Source organism: Pseudophryne corroboree, chromosome 3, assembly GCF_028390025.1.
Source record: "Pseudophryne corroboree isolate aPseCor3 chromosome 3, aPseCor3.hap2, whole genome shotgun sequence".
Lineage (NCBI taxonomy): Eukaryota > Metazoa > Chordata > Amphibia > Anura > Myobatrachidae > Pseudophryne > Pseudophryne corroboree.
This window is the reverse complement of record NC_086446.1, coordinates 19,163,696-19,187,417: the sequence shown is the minus strand read 5'-3', so window position 1 is coordinate 19,187,417 and position 23,722 is coordinate 19,163,696. Positions and strand designations below refer to the sequence as shown.

Below are 23,722 nucleotides of genomic sequence, written 5' to 3'. Positions count from 1 at the left end.
AGTAATTACATAGCTGCACGGATTGGTCATCCTTGCTTTAAAAAGAATCGTCTCAGCACATTGTTACACCTTCTGATGAAACCGTTGTTGGGGTTATCGGAGAAACGTGTTAAGGACCCGCTACGCTGCTGATAATAGCTTCTGCACGGCACTTATCCACCGCCACAGCTAGAGCCGTCTCACCAGTGGCACCCGCTACAGCCGTGCTGGCCGAGAGTTGTGCCCTCCCTCCCCTCACACATTGAGCTGATACCGCCGCTCCCACAACGAAATCACGGCCCCTGTGTGCTGATCATCGTCTCGCTGAGACCACACTGGAACCAGTGGTGAGCTAACAAATCTCTAGGCGGATGGGGAGGTGGTAGCAGAGCGCACTCTCCACGGCCACAGCTCAGCTTAACAGCTATTATAAAAGCATTTGAATTCAATTCACAATAAGACTCTGAGATTCATTAATGTGTGCTGTGAGTACTCAGTGGACTACTACTTGAACTATATTCTGTATATGGACTGACTGTTGGTCTATTAGGTGAGTCTAAAAAGAAACGTGCTACACCCTGCCTTAATATCAGCAGTATTATTCATTGTTCGTATATATATGTTTTTTAATATTTCTAAATTTTATATTATTAATAAATTGTCTGAGACAAATACATATTTTACATAAGCGCTCTCTTGTGATATCTTAGTGTCATAGTTTTCCTATTACTATAGATATAAGTGATGTCACTGTGACACTCCCCGATCCTATCACCACCCCAGTCATGTCCCTGTATTATTACTATAGATATAAGTGATGTCACTGTGACACTCCCAGATCCTCTCACCTCCCCAGTCATGTCTCTGTATTATTACTATAGATATAAGTGATGATAATGTGACATTCCCAGATCCCCTCACCTCCCCAGTCAGCAGGTAGATGATTTCCAGAGTGAGATTTATTATCAAATCAGTCTTGTGATTCTTGTCCTTTTCCATTCTGAGTGCTCCTTGTAATAACACCTCTCGCTCCTCACAGCTGGATTGTCTAGGGATAAATATAATACACATCACATAGAACACATGTAACAGTCATATATGTAACACCGAATGACCATTAAGTCTTCCATCCCCCCTAAGCTGTAGAGCCCTAGTGTCTATCAGAGGATTCTCTTGTTACAAAGCGAGCACCTAAACCCTCTCACCCTACCCAGCACTGCTGATTCACTGGCTTGCACATTACAGCTGACCAGTCACGTCAGGATTTTCCTGTAGCTGTAGTCCAGAACAGCAAGGGTGCCTAAGGTCAGCTGAGCGCTCCCAGCCATCCACAGCGTCCCAATGCTCACATGTCCAATCCAATGCTAGAGCTCCCAACCTAAACTGCTCATTGTCTCCTGTACGTTGCCAGTAGAATAAGTCTCCTAGGACTCCTGGTCCCCTGTGGCAGAAGTAGATTCCGGCTAATGAGCGCAGACTTCTCCATTCATTTACCTGAGTGCTCTCATTCCTGTGGGCTCAGCCTGCATCAGTACTCATCATTCTGCTGCTAGAGTTACTACCTGCTCCTGCTGTAATCAGCACTTCCATCAACACCAGTGTGCTGTCTGCCTCCTCCAGCATGCATCCTACATATTTTACATAAGCGCTCTCTTGTGATATCTTAGTGTCATAGTTTTCCTATTACTATAGATATAACTGATGTCACTGAGACACTCCCCGATCCTATCACCTCCCCAGCCATGTCTCTGTATTATTACTATAGATATAAGTGATATCACAGTGACGCTCCCAGATCCCGTCACCTCTCCAGTCATGTCCCTGTATTATTACTATAGATATAAGTGATGTCACTGAGATGCTCCCAGATCCCCTCACCTCCCCAGTCATGTTCCTGTATTATTACTATAGATATAAGTGATGTCACTGTGACACTCTCAGATACCCTTACCTCCCCAGTCATGTCCCTATATTATTACTATAGATATGAGTGATGTCACTGTGACACTCCCAGAGCCCCTCACCTCCCCAGTCATGTCCCTGTATTATTACTATAGATATAAGTGATGTCCCTATGACACTCCCAGAGCCCCTCACCTCCCCAGTCATGTCCCTGTATTATTACTATAGGTATAAGTGATGTCACTGTGACACTCCCAGATCCCCTCACCTCCCCAGTCATGTCCCTGTATTATTACTATAGATATGAGTGATGTCACTGTGATAATCCCAGATCCCTCACCTCTCCAGTCAGCAGGTAGATGATCTCCAGGGGGATATTTATTATCCTCTCAGTCCTGTGACTCCCGGCCGTGTCCATGCTTAGTAATAGATAAGAATAGAGAACATGTGACGTGTAATAAAGACTGTGGTTCCTCACAGCTGGAGTGTCTAGGAATAAATATAATACATATATCACAGAGAACACATGTAACACAGATACATGCCAATCCATGACAAGTCAGCGCCCCCCCCCCCCCCCCAAGCCACAGATCCCTGGTTAGTGTTTCTCAGAGGTTCCTGTAACCCAACCCCATAAGACTCCTCAGAGTCACAAAGCCCTATACTGTACGTGCAAGGGGAGGCGGTGCACTAATTTGGGTTCCTAGTCATGTTACAGGGAAAATGACACCAAAAACATTTTTAAAAATTCAGGTCGACCCTTTGATTCATAAACAGGGGAGAGTACACAGGAGAGCAGACAGGGTGTAGCTGTGGGGAGTGGGAAACTAAAGTAGGAAATCTGGGTGTACAGCAGATGGTGACCACTCATTACTGTTATTATTACTGTGCTGCTATAGTAACAAGACACCACATGCCGCTCCACCTGCATCATCATAACAACAACAACAGGACACCACAAACTGCTCCCCCTGTATAATAATAATAATAATTACAGGACACCAAAGGCTGCACCCCCTGTATAATAAAAATAACAGGATACCACAGACCACTCCACCTGTATAATAATAACAACAACAACAACAGGACACCACTGGCCGATCCCACTGAAAAATAAAAATAATAGGACACCACAGGCTGCTCCCCCTGTATAATAATAATAATTACAGGACACCACAGACCACTCCACCTGTATAATAATGATAATAATAATAACAGGACACCACTGGCAGCTCCCCCTGTATAATAATGGGTTCACTACGGCTGGCCGGCGGTCGGGCTCCCGGCGACCAGCATACCGGAGCCGGGAGCCCGACTGCCGTCTTACCGACAGTATGGCGAGCGCAAATGAGCCCCTTGCGGGCTCGCTGCGCTCGCCACGCTACGGGCACGGTGCGCGCCACACTATTTTATTCTCCCTCTAGGGGGGTCGTGGACCCCCACGAGGGAAAATAAGTGTGGGTATGCCGGCTGTCGGGCTCCCGGCGCCGGTATACTGAGCGCCGGGAGCCCGACCGCCGGCATACAGAAGACCACCCATAATAATAACTGGACACCACAGGCTGCTCCCCCTGTATAATAATAATAGGACACCATATGCAGTTCCCCCTGTATAATAATAATAAAAGGACACTACTGGCTGCTCCCTCTGTATTATTATAATACTAATACTACTACTACTAATAATAATAATAATAATAACAGGACACCACAGGCTGCTCCCCCTGTATAATAATAATAATAATAATAATAAGATGACACCTCAGGCTGCTCCCCCTGTATAATAATAACAGGACACCACAGGCTGCTCCCCCTGTATAGTAAAACGCCATTACCTGATCACGACGGACACTGGGAGGCTGCAGCAACCGATGAAAACTCACTTCCAGTGTATGGAACGCAAAGACCGGAAGTATGGTGGACCGCACAGGCCGGAAGTATTGTATGATTGGCACAGGCTGCTTCCTAGAGACTGACTCATCCCTTCATACAAACCGACCACAGCACCGCCCTTTGTAATGACTATTACCATACATGTCCTCAGTGCAGGAGGCCGGCGGCCATTTTCTTGTAGACCAGTCCGGCAGCTGAAGCAGTAATAGGTTCCCTGGCCATGTTGGGACGTCAGTAGCGGCGGCCATTGTCCCCTGGTCTGAGCTCCTCCTTCCTTCTATCATTCCCACAAGGCAGCAGGATCAGAGAGCAGCCATTGCTGTGTCTGGCAGCAGGTAATGATATTATTATTATTATTCTATAGGCTGAGCAGCTCTGTGTCAGTCAGGTTCTGTACTGCAGGGGGAGCAGCCTCTGGTGCCTTGTTATAGTACAGCTGGAGCAGCCTCTGGTGCTGCATTATCACTGTACACAGGACATGTATGTAATATGTGTGTCTATAGGGGGTAGAGCGCCTGGAGATAATGGTTGGTGCCCCCCTACCAACAAGCCGCCCCCCCTCCCGCTACACACAGAGACACGTTCCCCCCACACCCCGACCTCAGCAGCTGCAGCGCCCATACTTACTCTCACCTCAGTGTCAGCAGGCACAGGGTCACATGATGCACATTGCATTTATCAATGTCTTTATCTCTCCCGAGTCCCGGCTGTGATTTCTCTGACGTCTGTCTCTGGCATTGCACGCACAGAGCGCTTACACTTCTTACACAGCGTGGTGCCATAGCTAGTAATGTGCCCCCTAATGCCCCAGGACCGCCCTGTACCTATCTGCACTGCCATAGCTAGTAATGTGCCCCCTAATGCCCCAGGACAGCCCTGTACCTATCTGCAGTGCCATGGCTAGTAATGTGCCCCCTAATGCCCCAGGACCGCCCTGTACCTATCTGCAGTGCCATGGCTAGTAATGTGCCCCCTAATGCCCCAGGACCGCCCTGTACCTATCTGCAGTGCCATAGCTAGTAATGTGCCTCCTAATGCCCCAGGACCGCCCTGTACCTATCTGCAGTGCCATGGCTAGTAATGTGCCCCTACTGCCCCAGGACCGCCCTGTACCTATCTGCAGTGCCATGGCTAGTAATGTGCCCCCTAATGCCCCAGGACCGCCCTGTACCTATCTGCAGTGCCATGGCTAGTAATGTGCCCCCTAATGCCCCAGGACCGCCCTGTACCTATCTGTCGGCACTTTCTGGGTGTATGTGCTGCTGATCTCATGTCTGAAGGCTAAAACAGGGATGCAACGGCAGCGCAGCGCAACATGGAGAGCAGCGTCCCTGCTGTCATAACCTGCCGCTTTCCTCTTCTTCTCAATGTGTGGTCTGACAGGACAGGGAATGGGGGCAGCGTCGGACTGGGACATGAAGGGCCCACAGGGGGGAATGCGGTGGTAGGGGGCCTACTGAAGAGAGGTGGTGCTAAGCTACAGATGATTGAAGGTGTGTGGCAGAGAGCATTGCAATGCCTGCCATATTATACAGAGAGAGTTCCAGTGACCGCCATATATGCAGGGAGTATCACAGCGCCCGCCAAATAATACAGATGATGTAGTGACCGTCATGTAATGCAGAGAGTGTCACTGTGACCACTATATAATGCAGAGAGCGTCGCTGTGACCACTATATAATGCAGAGAGCGTCGCTGTGACCACTATATAATGCAGAGAGCATCGCTGTGACCACTATATAATGCAGAGAGCGTCGCTGTGACCACTATATAATACATAGAGCGTTGCTGTGAGCGCCAGATAATGCAGAGAGCGTTGCTGTGAGCGCCAGATAATGCAGAGAGCGTCGCTGTGACCACTATATAGCGCAGAGTGTCGCTGTGACCGCTATATAACGCAGAGAGCGTCGTTGTGACCACTATATAATGCAGAGAGCATCGCTGTGACCACTATATAATGCAGAGAGCGTCGCTGTGACCACTATATAACGCAGAGAGTGTCGCTGTGACCACTAAATAACGCAGAGAGCGTCGTTGTGACCACTATATAATGCAGAGAGCGTCGCTGTGACCGCTGTATAATGCAGAGAGCGTCGCTGTGACCACTATATAATGCAGAGAGCGTCGCTGTGACCACTATATAATGCAGAGAGCGTCGCTGTGACCGCTATATAATGCAGAGAGCGTCACTGTGACCACTATATAATGCAGAGAGCGTCGCTGTGACCACTATATAATGCAGAGAGCGTCGCTGTGACCGCTGTATAATGCAGAGAGCGTCGCTGTGACCACTATATAATACAGAGAGCGTCACCGTGACCACTATATAATACAGAGAGCGTTGCTGTGACCGCTATATAATGCAGAGAGCGTCGCTGTGACCACTATATAATGCAGAGAGCGTCGCTGTGACCGCTGTATAATGCAGAGAGCGTCGCTGTGACCACTATATAATGCAGAGAGCGTTGATGTGACCACTATATAATGCAGAGAGCGTCGCTGTGACCACTATATAATGCAGGGAGCGTCGCTGTGACCACTATATAATGCAGAGAGCGTTGATGTGACCACTAGATAATGCAGAGAGCGTCGCTGTGACCACTATATAATGCAGAGAGCGTCGCTGTGACCACTATATAATGCAGAGAGCATCACCGTGACCACTATATAATGCATAGAGCGTCGCTGTGACCACTATATAATACATAGAGCGTCGCTGTGACCACTATATAATACATAGAGCGTCGCTGTGACCGCTATATAATGCAGAGAGCGTTGCTGTGACCACTATATAATACAGAGAGCGTCGCTGTGACCACTATATAATGCAGAGAGTGTCGCTGTGACCACTATATAATACAGAGAGCGTCGCTGTGACCACTATATAATACATAGAGCGTCGCTGTGACCACGATATAACACAGAGAGCGTCACTGTGACCACTATATAATGCAGAGAGCGTTGCTGTGAGCGCCAGATAATGCAGAGAGCGTCGCTGTGACCACTATATAATGCAGAGAGCGTCGCTGTGACCACTATATAACACATAGAGCGTTGCTGTGAGCGCCAGATAATGCAGAGAGCGTCGCTGTGACCGCTATATAATGCAGAGAGCGTAGCTGTGACCACTATATAGCGCAGAGTGTCGCTGTGACCGCTATATAACGCAGAGAGCGTCGTTGTGACCACTATATAATGCAGAGAGCATCGCTGTGACCACTATATAATGCAGAGAGCGTCGCTGTGACCACTATATAACGCAGAGAGTGTCGCTGTGACCACTAAATAACGCAGAGAGCGTCGTTGTGACCACTATATAATGCAGAGAGCGTCGCTGTGACCGCTGTATAATGCAGAGAGCGTCGCTGTGACCACTATATAATGCAGAGAGCGTCGCTGTGACCACTATATAATGCAGAGAGCGTCGCTGTGACCGCTATATAATGCAGAGAGCGTCACTGTGACCACTATATAATGCAGAGAGCGTCGCTGTGACCACTATATAATGCAGAGAGCGTCGCTGTGACCGCTGTATAATGCAGAGAGCGTCGCTGTGACCACTATATAATACAGAGAGCGTCACCGTGACCACTATATAATACAGAGAGCGTTGCTGTGACCGCTATATAATGCAGAGAGCGTCGCTGTGACCACTATATAATGCAGAGAGCGTCGCTGTGACCGCTGTATAATGCAGAGAGCGTCGCTGTGACCACTATATAATGCAGAGAGCGTTGATGTGACCACTATATAATGCAGAGAGCGTCGCTGTGACCACTATATAATGCAGGGAGCGTCGCTGTGACCACTATATAATGCAGAGAGCGTTGATGTGACCACTAGATAATGCAGAGAGCGTCGCTGTGACCACTATATAATGCAGAGAGCGTCGCTGTGACCACTATATAATGCAGAGAGCATCACTGTGACCACTATATAATGCATAGAGCGTCGCTGTGACCACTATATAATACATAGAGCGTCGCTGTGACCACTATATAATACATAGAGCGTCGCTGTGACCGCTATATAATGCAGAGAGCGTTGCTGTGACCACTATATAATACAGAGAGCGTCGCTGTGACCACTATATAATGCAGAGAGTGTCGCTGTGACCACTATATAATACAGAGAGCGTCGCTGTGACCACTATATAATACATAGAGCGTCGCTGTGACCACGATATAACACAGAGAGCGTCACTGTGACCACTATATAATGCAGAGAGCGTTGCTGTGAGCGCCAGATAATGCAGAGAGCGTCGCTGTGACCACTATATAATGCAGAGAGCGTCGCTGTGACCACTATATAACACATAGAGCGTTGCTGTGAGCGCCAGATAATGCAGAGAGCGTCGCTGTGACCGCTATATAATGCAGAGAGCGTAGCTGTGACCACTATATAATGCAGAGAGCGTCGCTGTGACCACTATATAATGCAGAGAGCGTCGCTGTGACCACTATATAATGCAGAGAGCGTCGCTGTGACCACTATATAATGCAGAGAGCGTCGCTGTGACCACTATATAACGCAGAGAGCGTCGCTGTTACCACTATATAACACAGAGAGCGTCGCTGTGACCACTATATAATACAGAGAGCGTCGCTGTGACCACTAGATAATACAGAGAGCGTCGCTGTGACTACTACATAATACATAGAGCGTCGCTGTGACCACTAGATAATACAGAGAGCGTCGCTGTGACTACTACATAATACAGAGAGCGTCGCTGTGACCACTATATAATACAGAGAGCATCGTTGTGACCACTATATAATGCAGAGAGCGTCGCTGTGTCCACTAGATAATACAGAGAGCGTCGCTGTGACTACTACATAATACAGAGAGCGTCGCTGTGACCACTATATAATACAGAGAGCATCGTTGTGACCACTATATAATGCAGAGAGCGTCGCTGTGACCACTATATAATGCAGAGAGCGTCGCTGTGACCACTATATAATGCAGAGAGCGTCGCTGTGACCACTATATAATACATAGAGCGTCGCTGTGACCGCCAGATAATGCAGAGAGCATCTGTGACCCACACATAAGAAAGAATATGAATACAACTCCCCCACACACACATTAATAAACCACCCCCAGCACAGACAGTAATAAGACACTCCCCCACCATTGTATAAGTATACCTTATCCCTCACTACACCCCCACTGGGCACTTACTTGTCTTCTCCATATTCTGATGTGCTCCAGGGAACAGGAACAGAATACACACGTTTCAGGATTCAAGATAGACTGAAAGGAAGGGTACTCAGGGTGAGGGGGCGGAGTCATGACAAGGGACATTATAATAGTAAGATAGTACTGAGGAGTGGGCGGGGATTCAGGGTGAGGGGCGTGTGTCTTGGAGGGTGACAGGAAGGAGAACATTCAGTAGTAGAAGAGAGTGACAGACAGGAAAGAGCAGGTTGGGGGTGGACACACGGCAGAGAGGGGAGGGATTACATGTTGGGCATTCCGCACCCGCAGCTCAGGCAGCCACTTCAGAGTCAGAAAGGATCTGCTGCTGCAAAGTGAACACGGAAGGAGTGCACAGTGCAGCCATAAACAGCTTGGATGTGACTGACAGCTGGACACAGGCAGAGAATGCTTCCCTGTGCCCAGCCACGCTGATGGTGTTATATAAGCGCACGGGCAGAACATGCTGGGCAGTGCAATAAGTACACTCCCATTCCTGCACGATTGCTGCTCGCTAATCCCCGCCCCTTTCAGAAAGGGGTATGGCCTGTAAGCAGTGGGGACCATGGGTGAATTACCTGACTCCCTGTCCCCAAAGTAGCAGTCAGAGCCTCATGGGACAATGGAGCAGTTGTCGCCTTCAGGCCTGAAGCCCGGCAACAGCTGACTCCATTGTCTCCGGGAGTTCCGCCCTTGCACTTATTATTACTTATTATGTGTAGCTAGCACTTCTGGGGCATTATGTGTATCTGGCACTACTGGGGCATTATGTGTACATGGCATTACTAGGGGCATTACTTGTACCTGGCACTACTGGGGGATTTATGTGTACATGACACTTCTAGGGGCATTATGTGTATCTGGCACAATAAGGGGCATTATGTGTATCTGGCACTACTATGGGGAATTATATGTATCTGGCACTACTAGGGGAATTATATGTGTCTGGCACTACTAGGGGAATTATATGTATGTGGCACTATTAGAGGAATTCTGCATACCTGGTACTACTAGGGGCATTATGCGTACATGGCACTACTATGGGCATTATGCGTACCTGGCCCTACTAGGGGCATTATGGGTACATGGCCCTACTAGGGCCATTATGTGTACATTGCATTACTAGGGGCATTATGTGTATCTGGCACTAATAGGGGAATTATGTGTACCTGGCACTACTAGGGGCATTATGTGTATCTTGCACTACTAGGGGAATTATTTGTATGTGGCACTACTAGGGAAATTATGTGTACGTAGCACTACTAGGGGAATTATGTGTACCTGGCACTACTATGGGAGTTATGTTTGTCTGGCACTACTAGGGGAATTATGTATACCTAGCACTACTAGGGAAATTATGTTGATATGGCACTACTATGGGAATTATGTGTACCTGGCATTACTAACAGTGTTATGTGTATCTGGCACTACTAGGGTAATTATGTGTACGTGGCACTACTAGGGGTATTATGTGTAACTGTTACTACTAGGGGAATTATGTGTAACTTGCACTACTAGGGAAATGTGTATCTGGCACTACTACGGGAATTATGTGTATCTGGCACTACTACGGGAATTATGTGTATCTGGCACTACTACGGGAATTATGTGTATCTGGCACTACTACGGGAATTATGTGTATCTGGCACTACTAGGGGTATTATGTGTACCTGGCACTACTACGGGAATTATGTTTATCTAGCACTAGTAGGGGCATTATGTGTATCTGGCACTGCTAGGGGCATTAAGTGTATCTGGCAATGACAGAGGAATTATGTGTACCTGGCACTACTAGGGGAATTATATGTATATGGCACTACTAGGGGCATTATGTGTACCAGGCACCACTAGGGGAATTGTGTGAACATGGCACTACTAGGGGAATTATGTGAACATGGCACTACTAGGGGAATTATGTGTACATGGCACTACTAGGTGAATTATGTGTATGTGGCACTACTAGGTGAATTATGTGTATATGGCACTACTAGGGGCATTATGTGTAACTAGCACTACTAGGGGTATTATGTGTACCTGGCACTACTAAGGGCATTATGTGTATCTGGCACTACTAGGGGCATTATATGTATCTGGCACTACTAAGGGAATTATTTGTACCTGGCACTACTGAGGGAATTATGTGTACAGTGCAGTATTGGGGCTTTATGTGTACTTGACACTACTTGGGGAATTATATGTATATGGCACTACTAAGGGCATTTTGTGTAACTGGCAATACTACAGGAATTATGTGTACCTGACACCACTAGGGGAAATGTGTGAACATGGCACTACTAGGGGAATTATGTGTACATGGCACTACTAGGGGAATTATGTGTACATGGCAACACTAGATGAATTATGTGTATGTGGCACTAATAGGTGAATTATGTGCATGTGGCACTACTAGGTGAATTAAGTGTATGTGGCACTACTAGGGGAATTATGTGTGTCTGGCACTACTAGGCGCATTATGTGTAACTGGCACTACTAGGGGAATTATGTGTACATGGCAACACTAGATGAATTATGTGTATGTGGCACTAATAGGTGAATTATGTGCATGTGGCACTACTAGGTGAATTAAGTGTATGTGGCACTACTAGGGGAATTATGTGTGTCTGGCACTACTAGGCGCATTATGTGTAACTGGCACTACTAGGGGTATTATGTTTACCTGGCACTACTAAGGGCATTATGTGTATCTGGCACTACTAGGGGCATTATGTGTATCTGGCACTACTAGGGGCATTATATGTATCTGGCACTACTAAGGGAATTATTTTTACCTGGCACTACTGAGGGAATTATGTGTACAGTGCAGTATTGGGGGCTTTATGTGTACCTGCAGCTTCTGGGGGCATTATGTGTACATGGCGCTACGAGGGTAATTATATGTACCTGGCGATACTATGGGAATTATGTGTACCTGGCATTACTGATGGAATTATGTGTACAATGCAGTATTGGGGGCATTATGTGTAACTGGCACTATACTGGGCCATTATGTTTATCTACCACTACTAGTCACTTTATGTGTAACTAGCACTATACCGGGGCATTATGTGTATCTGGCACTACTATGGTAATTATGTGTATCTGGCACTACTATGGTAATTATGTGTACCTGGCACTACTGAGGGAATTATGTATATCTCGCACTACTTGGGGAATTATGTGTGCAGTATTGTGGACATTTTGTGTACCTGCAACTACTGGGGGCATTATGTGTAACTGGCACTATACTGGGAAATTATGTGTATCTGGCAATACTAAAGGAATTATGTGCAACTGTCAGTATTGGGGGCATTATTTGTACCTGCAACTACTGGGGCCATTATGTGTACCTGCAACTACTGGGGGCATTAAGTAAATCTGCCACTACTAGAGGAAATTTGTGTATCTGGCAGTATTGGGGGCATTATGTGTACCTGCAACTACTGGGGGTATTATGTGTACATGACACTGCTAGAGGAATTATGTGTACCTGGTAGTACTAGGGGAATTATGTGTATGTCACTACTACAGGAATTATGTGTAACTGGCAGTATTGGGGGCATTATGTGTATCTGGCAGCACTGGAGGCATTATGCGTACATGGCACTTCTAGGGGATTTATATGTACATGGCACTACTAAGGTAATTATGTGTACCTGGCACTATTGGTGGCATAATGTATACCTTGCACTATTGAGGGAATTATGTGTGCATGGCACTATTAGGGGAATTATGTGTACCTGGCAGTAATGGGGGCATTATGTATAACTGCAACTACTGGGGGCATTATGTGAATCTGATACTACTAAGGGAATTATGTGTAACTGGCGCTATACTGCGGACATGTATAGCTGGCACTATACTGGGGCATTATGTGTAACTGGTACTATACTGGGGACATTATTTGTACCTGGCACTATACTGGGGGCATTATGTGTACCTGCAAATTCTGGGGTCATTATGTGTACATGGCTCTACTAGGGGAATTATGTGTACCTGGCAGTATTGGGGGCATTATGTGTACCTGCAACTACTGGGGGCATTATGTGAATCTGATACTACTAAGGGAATTATGTGTAACTGGCGCTATACTGGGGACATTATGTATAGCTGGCACTATACTGGGGCATTATGTGTAACTGGCACTATACTGGGGACATTATTTGTAACTGGCACTATACTGGGGGCATTATGTGTACCTGCAAATTCTGGGGTCATTATGTGTACATGGCACTACTAGGGAAATTATATGTACATGGAACTACTAAGGTAATTATGTGTACCTGGCACTATTGAGGGAATTATGTGTACATGGCACTACTAAGGGAATTATTTGTACCTAGCAGTATTGGGGGCATTATGTGTACCTGCAACTACTTGGGGGCGTTATGTGAATCTGGTACTACTAAGGGAATTATGTGTAACTGGCGCTATACTGGGGACATTATAGCTGGCACTATACTTGGGCATTATGTGTAACTGGTACTATACTGGGAGGCAGCGGCCAGTGGCAGCGGGGGGCACACAACAGCAGCGGATCTTGCCCTGGCGCGGCGCCCTCTGGAAGGCACCCTGCGGCGTCCCGGGCAAAAGTCCTGCTTGCCCGTGGCAAGATCCGCTACTAGCTGCACGAGCCAGCATGCAAAGGCCGTACGATCAACAAATAGTGACACCTCGATAATTGTTTGATTGGGCCGTTGAGAATGTTCCAGCTGTCTTTTTCAGGTACGCCAGTTCAGCTGACCACGAGGCAGAAGAGAAGTTCCTGGAAGCTCGATTTGAGCAATCCCGCACAATTGCTGGAACCCAGAAACCACATTCCTTTATTCCCTTATCAATAACTACTCTGTCAACTAAAGTTTATTCCTACTCTACAGCTTCGAAAGTGGAACGAGTTTGTTTTCTGGAGGACGAAGTAGAATTTAAAGACATTAAAGGATTTGTCACTTGTGTGTATGATGCAGAGTGGTGGGTAGCATGTGTTCTTGATGTAGATGAAAAGTCCGAATTGGTAAAGGTCAGCTTTCTCCACCCACAAGGACCATACCCATCATACAAATACCCAGGGAAACCCGACATTCTTCTAGTTCATCGTTGTGATATACTAACAACAGTAGACCCAATGACTACAACAGGATGTGTGTACACCATTACAGAAAGAGAAACTCTGTCTGCAACTTCAAAACTAAACTCATGGAAAGCATGAACAAAACCTGGTCTGTTATATATATTAAGGTTATATTGCTGTTTTTCAAAACTTTATAATACACTGTCTGCAAGTGAGAATTTTGTATAATTTAGCTGCCTGCTTGTCAGTAAATTATTGTTATCGTATTATCCCATGGGAGTCCCAAAGGGAAATTTGGTTCATGTTTAAATGAAATATGGGAGAACTCATAAAAAAAAAAAAAAAATCCCTATTTTAAAAAATTGAGGTCAAAGGTTATTAAACTTTTTTATAGTACTACCTTACTAAATAAAAATTGAAGTGAAAAGATCTAGTCATAAGCTTCAAAATTCCACTAATTTCATCTCTGTCTTAATTAGAACTCAAGTTACAGGCAAACATAAAGACCCCCGGGGCAGTAAAATTGCATATTTTGTTCATTTTTAAATGGCTCCACTTCCAAAAATATCCAACCTATGATGTTGAAATTTGGTGTAGATTAGTTTCTCGTCAGACCTAACAAGCACAGCAAATTGAAATCGGAGATGGTCATGAAAATGGCTGTGTTGATTTGATGTGGAATGACCCAGTGTGTGGCATATTGTTATAGGGGCATTACTATGAGGAGGAAAAATGACAAATAATTTAAGGGGCATGAAAATAGGATTTTAATTACCTACCGGTAAATCCTTTTCTTGTAGTCCGTTAGTACCATGGGGTATAGATGGGTCCATTAGGAGCCACTGGCACTTTAAGACTTTGAGAGTGAGGGCTGGCTCCTCCCTCTATGCCCCTCCTACCAGACTCAGTCTAGAAACTATGCTGGAGGAGACGGCATCCTCGAGAGAAGGATTATACACAGATAGTGGCGAGATTCACACCAGCTCACACATACAAGGCAAACCAAGCTAACTAGCTTGAAACATCAGCAACCGCTGAAACATTACTTACCAAGTAACAATGCAGTACTCAACTAAAAACAAAGTTGTACTGAACCAGATCACCACTGCAGGCAAATGAAGCGCTGGGCGTGCGCCCAGCATCCTCTATGGACTACGAGAAAAGGATTTACCGGTAGGTAATTAAAATCCTATTTTCTCTTACATCCTAGAGGATGCTGGGGTCCACATTAGTACCATGGGGATGTACCAAAGCTCCCAGAATGGGAGGGAGAGCGTGCAGGCACCTGCAGAACTGCTTGACCAAACTTTACGTCCTCAGAGGTCAAAGTATCGAACTTGTAGAACTTTGCAAACGTGTTCGACCCAGACCAAGTAGCCGCTCGGCAGAGTTGTAAAGTTGAGACGCCCCGGGGTGCTGCCCAGGAAAAACCCACCTTACGAGTAGAGAGGGCCTTAACAGACGTAGGACACGGCAAGCCTGCCGTAGAATACGCACGCTGTATAGTGCACCTGATCCAGCGAGAGATCGTCTACTTCAGGCATGTCCAAACTGCGGCCCTCCAGCTGTTGTGAAACTACATATCCCAGCATGCCCTGACACAGTTTTGCTGTCAGATAATACTAAAGCTGTGTCAGGGCATGCTGGGATGTATAGTTTCTCAACAGCTGGAGGGCCGCAGTTTGGACATGCCTGGTCTACTTAGAAGCAGAACACCCAATTTTCTTGGGATCATACAGGGCAAACAGAGAGTCCAGTTTTCTGTGACGAGCAGTCCTCCTCACATAGATTTTTAGAGTCCTTACAACATCTAAGGACTTTGATGAAATTGCGGAGTCAGTCGCAACTGGCACCACAATAAGTTGGTTGATATGAAATGCCGACACAACCTTCGGAAGAAACTGCTGACTCGTCCGGAGCACAGCTCTGTCTTCATGAAAGATCAAGTAGGGGCTTTTGCATGACAAAGCCCCCATCTCCAACACACGTCTAGCAGAAGCTAAGGCCAATAAAGTGACAGCCCTCCACGTGAGAAACTTGACCTCAACCTCCTGTAGAGGCTCAAACCAGTTCGACTGAAGGAACTGCAACACCACGTTAAGATCCCATGGCACCGTAGGCGGTTCAAAGGGAGGTTGGATGTGCAGAACTCCCTTCAAAAAAAGTCTGAACCTCAGGGAGGGCAGCCAATTGTTTCTGGAAGAAAATGGATAGGGCCGAAATCTGGACTTTCATGGATCCTAACCTTAGGCCCATATCCACACCTGCTTGCAGGAAGAGGAGAAACTGTCCCAGTTGAAACTCCACCGTAGGAAACTTCTTGGACTCACACCAAGATACATATTTTTTCCAAATACGATGGCAATGTTTAGACGTTACTCCTTTCCTAGCCTGCACCAGGGTAGGAATAACCTTGTTCGGAATGCCCTTCCGAGATAGTATCTGGCGTTCAACCTCCATGCCGTCAAACGTAGCCATGGTAAGTCTTGATAGGCCAACGGCCCCTGCTGTAGCAGGTCCTCCTGAAGAGGAAGAGGCCTTGGCTCTTTCAGCACTAGATCCAGAATATCCGTGTGCCAAGTCCTTCTTGGCCAGTCTGTAGCAATGAGGATCGCTTGAACTCTTGATCTCCTTATGAGCTTTAGAACTCTTGGAATGAGTGGAAGTGGTGGAAACACGTACACCGACTGGAATACCGACGGAGTCACTAGGGCGTCCACTGCCACTGCTTGCGGGTCCCTCGACCTGGAACAATAGCGCCAAAGCTTGTTGTTGAGACAAGAGGCCATCATGTCTATATGGGGTACACCCCAAAGATCTGTTATCTCCTTGAACACCTCAGGCATGGAGACCCCACTCCCCTGGATGGAGATCGTGTCTGCTGAGGAAGTCGCTTCCCAGTTGTCTACTCCTGGAATGAAGATTGCCGACAGCACCAACGCGTGTTTTTCTGCCCAGAGGATGATTCTTGTTACCTCTGACAATGAAGCTCTGCTCTTCGTTCTGCTCTGTCGGTTTATGTAAGCCACTGTCGTTACATTGTCCGACTGCACTTGAATGGCCTGGTTTCTTAGAAAATGGGCCGCTTGGAGAAGACCGTTATAGATGGCTCTTAGTCCCAGAATGTTTATCGGCAGGCCGGCTTCCAGACTTGATCATCTTCCTTGGAAGTTTTTTCCTTGGGTGACTGCGCTCCAACCCCGGAGACTTGCATCCGTGGTCAGAAAGATCCAGTCCTGAATCCCGAACCTGCAGCCCTTCAGAAGATGAGGTAATTGTAGCCACCAGAGGAGTGAAATCCTGGCCTTTGGCGACAGACGTATTGTCTGGTGCATGTGTAGATGAGATCCCGACCACTTGTCCAGGAGATCCAGCTGGAAGGACCGATGAAACCTCCTGTACTGCAGAGCCTCGTAAGAGGCCACCATCTTCCCCAGAAGGCGAATGCACTGATGAACCGACACCCGGGCTGGCTTCAGGACATCCCGGACCATTGTTTGTAGTAGATGAGTCGTGAGAACAATGGACTGTAACAGCTTCTCCTTGGACGATGCCTTTATCAGCAGATTGTCCAGATATGGAATTATGTTCACCCCCTGTCTGCGGAGGAGAACCATCATCTCTGCCATCACCTTGGTGAAGACCCTCGGTGCTGTGAAAAGGTCGAATTGCAGGGCCTGGATTTGGAAATGACAGTACAATAGTGCGAATCGGAGATGAGCTTGATGCGGCAGCCAAATTGGAATGTGGATGTACGCATCCTTGATATCAAAGTGTGAGGAATTGGCGTTCAGCTGCGTCTCATTTCCCAGCACGCTGGTGTGCAGGCCTCCGGAGGACATGGCCCCAGTCGTGGCTGCATGGATGCGCTGACCGCGAGCATCATCTCCTGTGGCGCAGAGTACCCCTAAGTCTGGTGCTGTGTGTGTATTCTGCTGTGTGCTGGCATCCGGCCTGCATGGACGCTGCCATGACATCTGCACTCAGCTGATCCAGGCATCCAATCCAGCGCTGTGCTTCCAGCCAGAGTTCAGTGACCAATCACTGCAGAGCAAGGAGTATAAGTTCCAGTCTGTGGCTCACTCACATCGCCTCGGACAACGAGTCACAAACCGTGTGCCTTGTTCTCCTGGTTCCTGTGTTCCTGTTTCCAGTGTTCCCCCGTGGTTATCTTCATTGTTCTAGTTACCATTTCTACAACTCTCCTGTTACTCCGGATTCCAGCTACATCCAGCCACAAACCCATCAGCAGTAAGAGACTCTCCTCAAGTGTCATTTCATTACCTTACCTGTGCACTCATTATCAGCATATCATCTGTGCATCTCAGCAGTTATATCTACTATTTGCTTAGAGTCTGTCTCCTGCTTAATCCTAGTGTGGCTATATGGACTTGTGCTATACAGAGACTGTGTGTTTCTCAAATATACCAGAGTTCTGCTTTTCCAACAGTTATTAGTTTATCTTATTTTTGTTATACAGAGACTATGTGCTTTCAAGTACTATTGGAGTTCTGTTTATATCACCTGCATGCAGTATCAAGTTGTTTTACAGTTTACTGCAAGAGACTTTCAGTTGTTTGGATTCAGTTATCAATCATTGTTTTCTACATTACCGGTTTTCAGTTTATTCAGTGTTGTACCATCTGCTCTGTGCTAATAAACATCAGCGCATATGCGCAGGACTTTTAAATTGCCTCCACGTTTTATACATCGCACCAACACTGAACCACTAGTGCCCCCACCGGGGACAGACAAAACTGGAAACCTGACACCAAGGATACCAGGAATTCCCCTCTTCCACTCCTGATATCACTGCCCTTAGAGACTCCATTTTGAACTTGAACTTCCTCAGGAAGGGGTTTAGCAATTTTAAATTCAGAATGGGTCTGACCGAACCATCTGGTTTTGGTACCACAAAAAGGTTAGAATAGTAACCTTTGTTTTGCATATGGGGTGGGACTGGTACAATAACCGGTGCCTCCACCAACTTCTGTATGGCTTCCTGTAGGATAGCCCTGTCTGCCAGCAAAGCTGGCAAGCCTGATTTGAAGAATCGGTGAGGAAGGAGATATTGAAATTCCAGCCTGTACCCCTTGGACACAATATCCTGCACCCAGGGATCCAGGCCGGACAACACCCAGATGTGACTGAAATCCCTGAGTCTCGCCCCCCACCGGCCCCACTTCCAGGCCGCGCGGTCCACCGTCATGCTGAGGACTTTGGGGTACCTGAAGCAGGTTTCTGTTCCTGGGAACCCGCCGCAGTAGGTTTCTTGGATGTTGGCCGACCTCCCCTAAAGAAGGTGTTTGGCCTTTCTTGGCTTGGCAGTCCGAAAGGACTGTGATGCAGGTGAAGAAAAGGGTTTCTTTGTGGCAGGTGCTGCTGAGGGAAGAAAAGGAGACTTACCCGCTGTAGCCGTGGAAATCCACGCATCCAAGGCTTTCCCAAAGAGAGCCTGACCTGTATAGGGTAGGGTCTCCACACCTCTCCTGGATTCTGCGTCTGCAGACCACTGGTGCAGCCAAAGTTTCCTACGAGCTGAGACAGGCATGGAAGAAATTCCTGCAGCCATTGAACCCAGGTCCTTCATGGATTCCACCATAAATCCTGCAGAATCCTGAATGTTACGTAAAAACAATTCAACATCCCTTTTATCGATTGTATCCAAATCCTCAAGTAACGTGCCTGACCACTTTACTATTGCTTTGGAAATCCATGCACTAGCAATTGTGGGACGTAGTATCGCCACTGAAGCCGTGTATATGGATTCGAGCGTAGTATCAATTTTGCGATCAGGCGGCTCTTTTAAGGCGATAGATCCTGGAACAGGTAATACCACCTTTTTTGAGAGTCTGGATACAGACGCGTCAACTATGGGCGGGGTTTTTAATTTTTTCCTATCTTCAAGGAAGGGGAAAGCCACCAGAACACTTCTAGGGATTTGGATTTTTTTCTCTGGGATTTCACATGCTTTCTCAAATATAGCCTTATTCCTTTGATGCAGGGACGGTTAGCGAGGCTTTCTTATTGTCAGTGAAGTAAACCTCAACCTGCTCAGGTGTTATGTCAGCAATATTCAACACATCTCTAATGGCCTCTATCATCAACTGCACCCCTTTTGCAAGAGATGCCGCCCCCGCAACACATCCCGATCAACGTCTGCCATGTCAGAATCCGTATCCGTGTCATCTTGCATAATCTGTGCAAGAGCCCATTTGTGGGAACATACCGTGGGGAACCCTGAGGTAACAGAACCGGACCAAACTGCCATAGCGTTCTGTAGAACCTGAGTTGCAGATTCATTCTGAGCAACCCTAGTAGAAATCTAAGAAAGGCTAACCATTCAGGTTAGAGGCTAACCATTCAGGCTCCCTTGCTGGTATCTGTGCTAAAAGAGTGCAATCCTGATTACATGGACTGGGATCATCCTGAGAGGACATAACCTCTGCAGCATATGACACAGTGTCCCTGGACATAGCATAATGGAGACCACAGACACTCCACATACACACACATACACACACACACACACACACACACACACACACACACACACACACACACTGTGGAGGACAGAGTTTCAACCCCAAGAATGGCAAGAGAGAGACAGAGATTGGAGCCAACCCACACACAGCGCTTCCAAGGTATAGGGAGACCCCAAACCAGCGCTGACTGTGCCCCTTAATAGGTTACACAGTCTATACACAGCCCCCCCCCCCCCTTTCTACAACCCCCTGGTACCGTAATAGATAGCTGGAGTTGTTGTGATGGGACAGCTCTCGCTGACAGCGCTTCTGTAGGCAGGAAAATGGCGCTGAACGCTGCTGGGTCCGCTCTGAGTAGAAGCTTCGCCCCCTTAATGGCGCTGTCTTCCCGCTCTTCTGGAGATTATACTGGCCTGAGGAATTCTGCTGGCAGCGATCCTGGGACCCTGACAGGCTTGGAGGTCAGTGTAGGGTGTAGGCGCTGACTCAGGGCGCCCCTCACAGCGCCGCACTATGTACCGCTGAGCCCCAGAGCGCAGTTAGTACTGCGCTCCATACCCTGTTGCCGCCATCTTCACACTGGCTCCCTGCTTGCAAGGGTGGTCGGTGACTCACTCGCCACTGATCTTCTGGCTCTGTAAGGGAGTGGCGGAATGCTGCCGGGGTGAGCGATCCCCTGTGCCGGGGAATGTTCGATCCCCTCAGGAGCTCAGTGTCCTGTCAGTGGAGATAGTAACTCAGACCCCGCAGGGCGGACACTACTCCCCCCCCCCCCCCCCTTTAGTCCCACAATGCAGGGAGGCTGTTGCCAGCAGCCTCCCTGTAAAATAATAAACTCTAAAAAATAACTTTACTAAGGAAACTCTGTAGAGCTCCCCTAGCTGTGACCGGCTCCTCCGGGCACATTTTCTAAACTGAGTCTGGTAGGAGGGACATAGAGGGAGGAGCCAGCCCACACTCTCAAACTCATAAAGTGCCAGTGGCTCCTGTTGGACCCGTCTATACCCCATGGTACTAATGTGGACCCCAGCATCCTCTAAGATGTAGGAGAAATATAAGTTGTGAGGACAGGAGAGGAGCATTGGTGTAACATTATACAGTGCCGCTATGTATGATGCTGAGCATTCTAATGAGGCTGGGTCTAAGTTTGTCATTTACCCCGAGCTGGGGCCGCAGGGCAGGACTGGCTATTACTAGAAACACAACAAGGAGGTTGAATGGTACTTCTCCTCATTAAGTTAGGCCAATTTGGAATGTACAGTAGAAGAGAGAGTAAACCTAGTACAATGAGTGCTACAGTGTGTACTGGATGGATCAGCCTGTGATCACACTATTACATGTGTATCTGGGTAGCAGCTGAATAACGAGGACGGTCAGTAGCGGCTCAGTACTCAGGTGGTGCAGGGTTAGGAGGCTGCGTGCTGGAGGAGGCAGACAGCACACTGGTGTTGATGGAAGTGCTGATTACAGCAGGAGCAGGTGGTAACTAGCAGCAGAATGATGAGTACTGATGCAGGCTGAGCCCACAGGAATGAGAGCACTCAGGTAAATGAATGGAGAGGTCGGCGCTCATTAGCCAGGATCTGCTTCTGCCACAGGAGACCAGGAGTCCTAGGAGACTTATTCTACTGGCAACGTACAGGTGACAATGAGCAGTTTAGGTTGGGAGCTCTAGCATTGGATTGGAAGTGTGAGTCATGTGCAGCAGAGGGACGCTGTGGATGGCTGGGAGCGCTCAGCTGACCTTAGGCAAGATGGTGGCACCCTTGCTGTTCTGGACTGCAGCTACAGGAAAATCCTGACGTGACTGGTCAGCTGTTACGTGCAAGCCAGTGAATCAGCAGCGCTGGGTAGGGTGTGAGGGTTTAGGTACTCGCTTTGTAACAAGAGAATCCTCTTATAGACACCAGGGCTCCATTAGGGGGAATGGAAGACTTAATGGTCACTCGATGTTACATATATGACTGTTACATGTGTTCTATGTGATGTGTATTATATTTATCCCTAGACAATCCAGCTGTGAGGAGCGAGAGGTGTTATTACAAGGAGCACTCAGAATGGAAAAGGACAAGAATCACAAGACTGAGAGGATAATAAATCTCTCTCTGGAAATCATCTACCTGCTGACTGGGGAGGTGAGGGGATCTGGGAGTATCACAGTGACATCACTTACATCTATAGTAATAATACAGGGACATGACTGTGGAGGTGAGGGGATCTGGGAGTGTCACAGTGACATCACTTATATCTATAGTAATAATATAGGGATATGACTGGGGAGGTGAGGGGATCTGGGAGTGTCACATTATCATCACTTATATCTATAGTAATAATACAGGGACATGACTGTGGAGGTGAAGGGATCTGGAAGTGTCACAGTGACATCACTTATATCTATACTAATAATACAGGGACATGACTTGGTTGTTGAGGGGATTGTGAAATATATACAGTGATAGTGTACTTTACAATCCACAGGGTTACACAGTAGTGAAGAAGACATCCAGTGAGTGCGAGACACCCATAAGCCATCCATGTGTGTCAGGAGGACTGAGCAGGACCCAAAGCCCCATCACAGTGCCTCCACCTCACTCACTGATACATGAGAGACACTATGACCAGAAGATCCTGGAACTCACCAACAAGATCATTCAGCTGCTGACTGGAGAGGTGACTACTGGGAATGGGACATTATACAGTAACACCAGGGGATGTGTCTGGGTGATGACTGGAGAGGTGACTGCTGGGATTGGAACATTATACAGTAACACCAGGGAACATGTCTGGGTGATGACTGGGGAAGTGACTGCTGGGAATGGGGTATTATACAGTAACACCAGTGGACGTGTCTGGGTGATGACTGGAGAGGTGACTGCTGGGAATGGGGCATTATACAGTAACACCTGTGGACATGTCTGGGTGATGACTGGAAAGGTGACTGCTGGGAATGGGGCATTATACAGTAACACCAGGGGACGTGCCTGGGTGATGACTGGAGAGGTGACTGCTGAGAATGGGACATTATACAGTAACACCAGGGGATGTGTCTGGTGATGACTGGAGAGGTGACTGCTGGGAATGGGGCATTATACAGTAACACCAGGGGATGTGTCTGGGTGATGACTGGAGAGGTGACTGCTGGGATTGGGACATTATACAGTAACACCAGGGGATGTGTCTGGGTGATGACTGGAGAGGT

General features: G+C 47.4%; 1 protein-coding gene and 1 pseudogene across 3 annotated transcripts in view; one reads left to right on the top strand and one right to left on the bottom strand.

Annotated features, from left to right (window-relative positions):
- Positions 1-23,722, bottom strand: part of LOC135057077 (oocyte zinc finger protein XlCOF7.1-like) — a 211,787-nt pseudogene that overhangs the window by 57,313 nt on the left and 130,752 nt on the right.
- The window catches only part of LOC135054541 (oocyte zinc finger protein XlCOF7.1-like), a 30,873-nt gene continuing 11,087 nt past the window's right edge, over positions 3,937-23,722 (top strand). For 2 of the 3 annotated variants that reach the window (XM_063957687.1, XM_063957685.1), the window contains exons 1-3: positions 3,937-4,109; positions 22,532-22,658; positions 23,002-23,193. In XM_063957687.1, the coding sequence (XP_063813757.1) occupies positions 22,581-22,658; positions 23,002-23,193 (270 nt within the window). In that variant the 5' untranslated portion in view covers positions 3,937-4,109; positions 22,532-22,580. Of the gene's footprint in view, positions 4,110-13,695; positions 14,187-22,531; positions 22,659-23,001; positions 23,194-23,722 lie in introns of all 3 variants that reach the window. The other variant, XM_063957686.1, reaches the window with a different exon arrangement.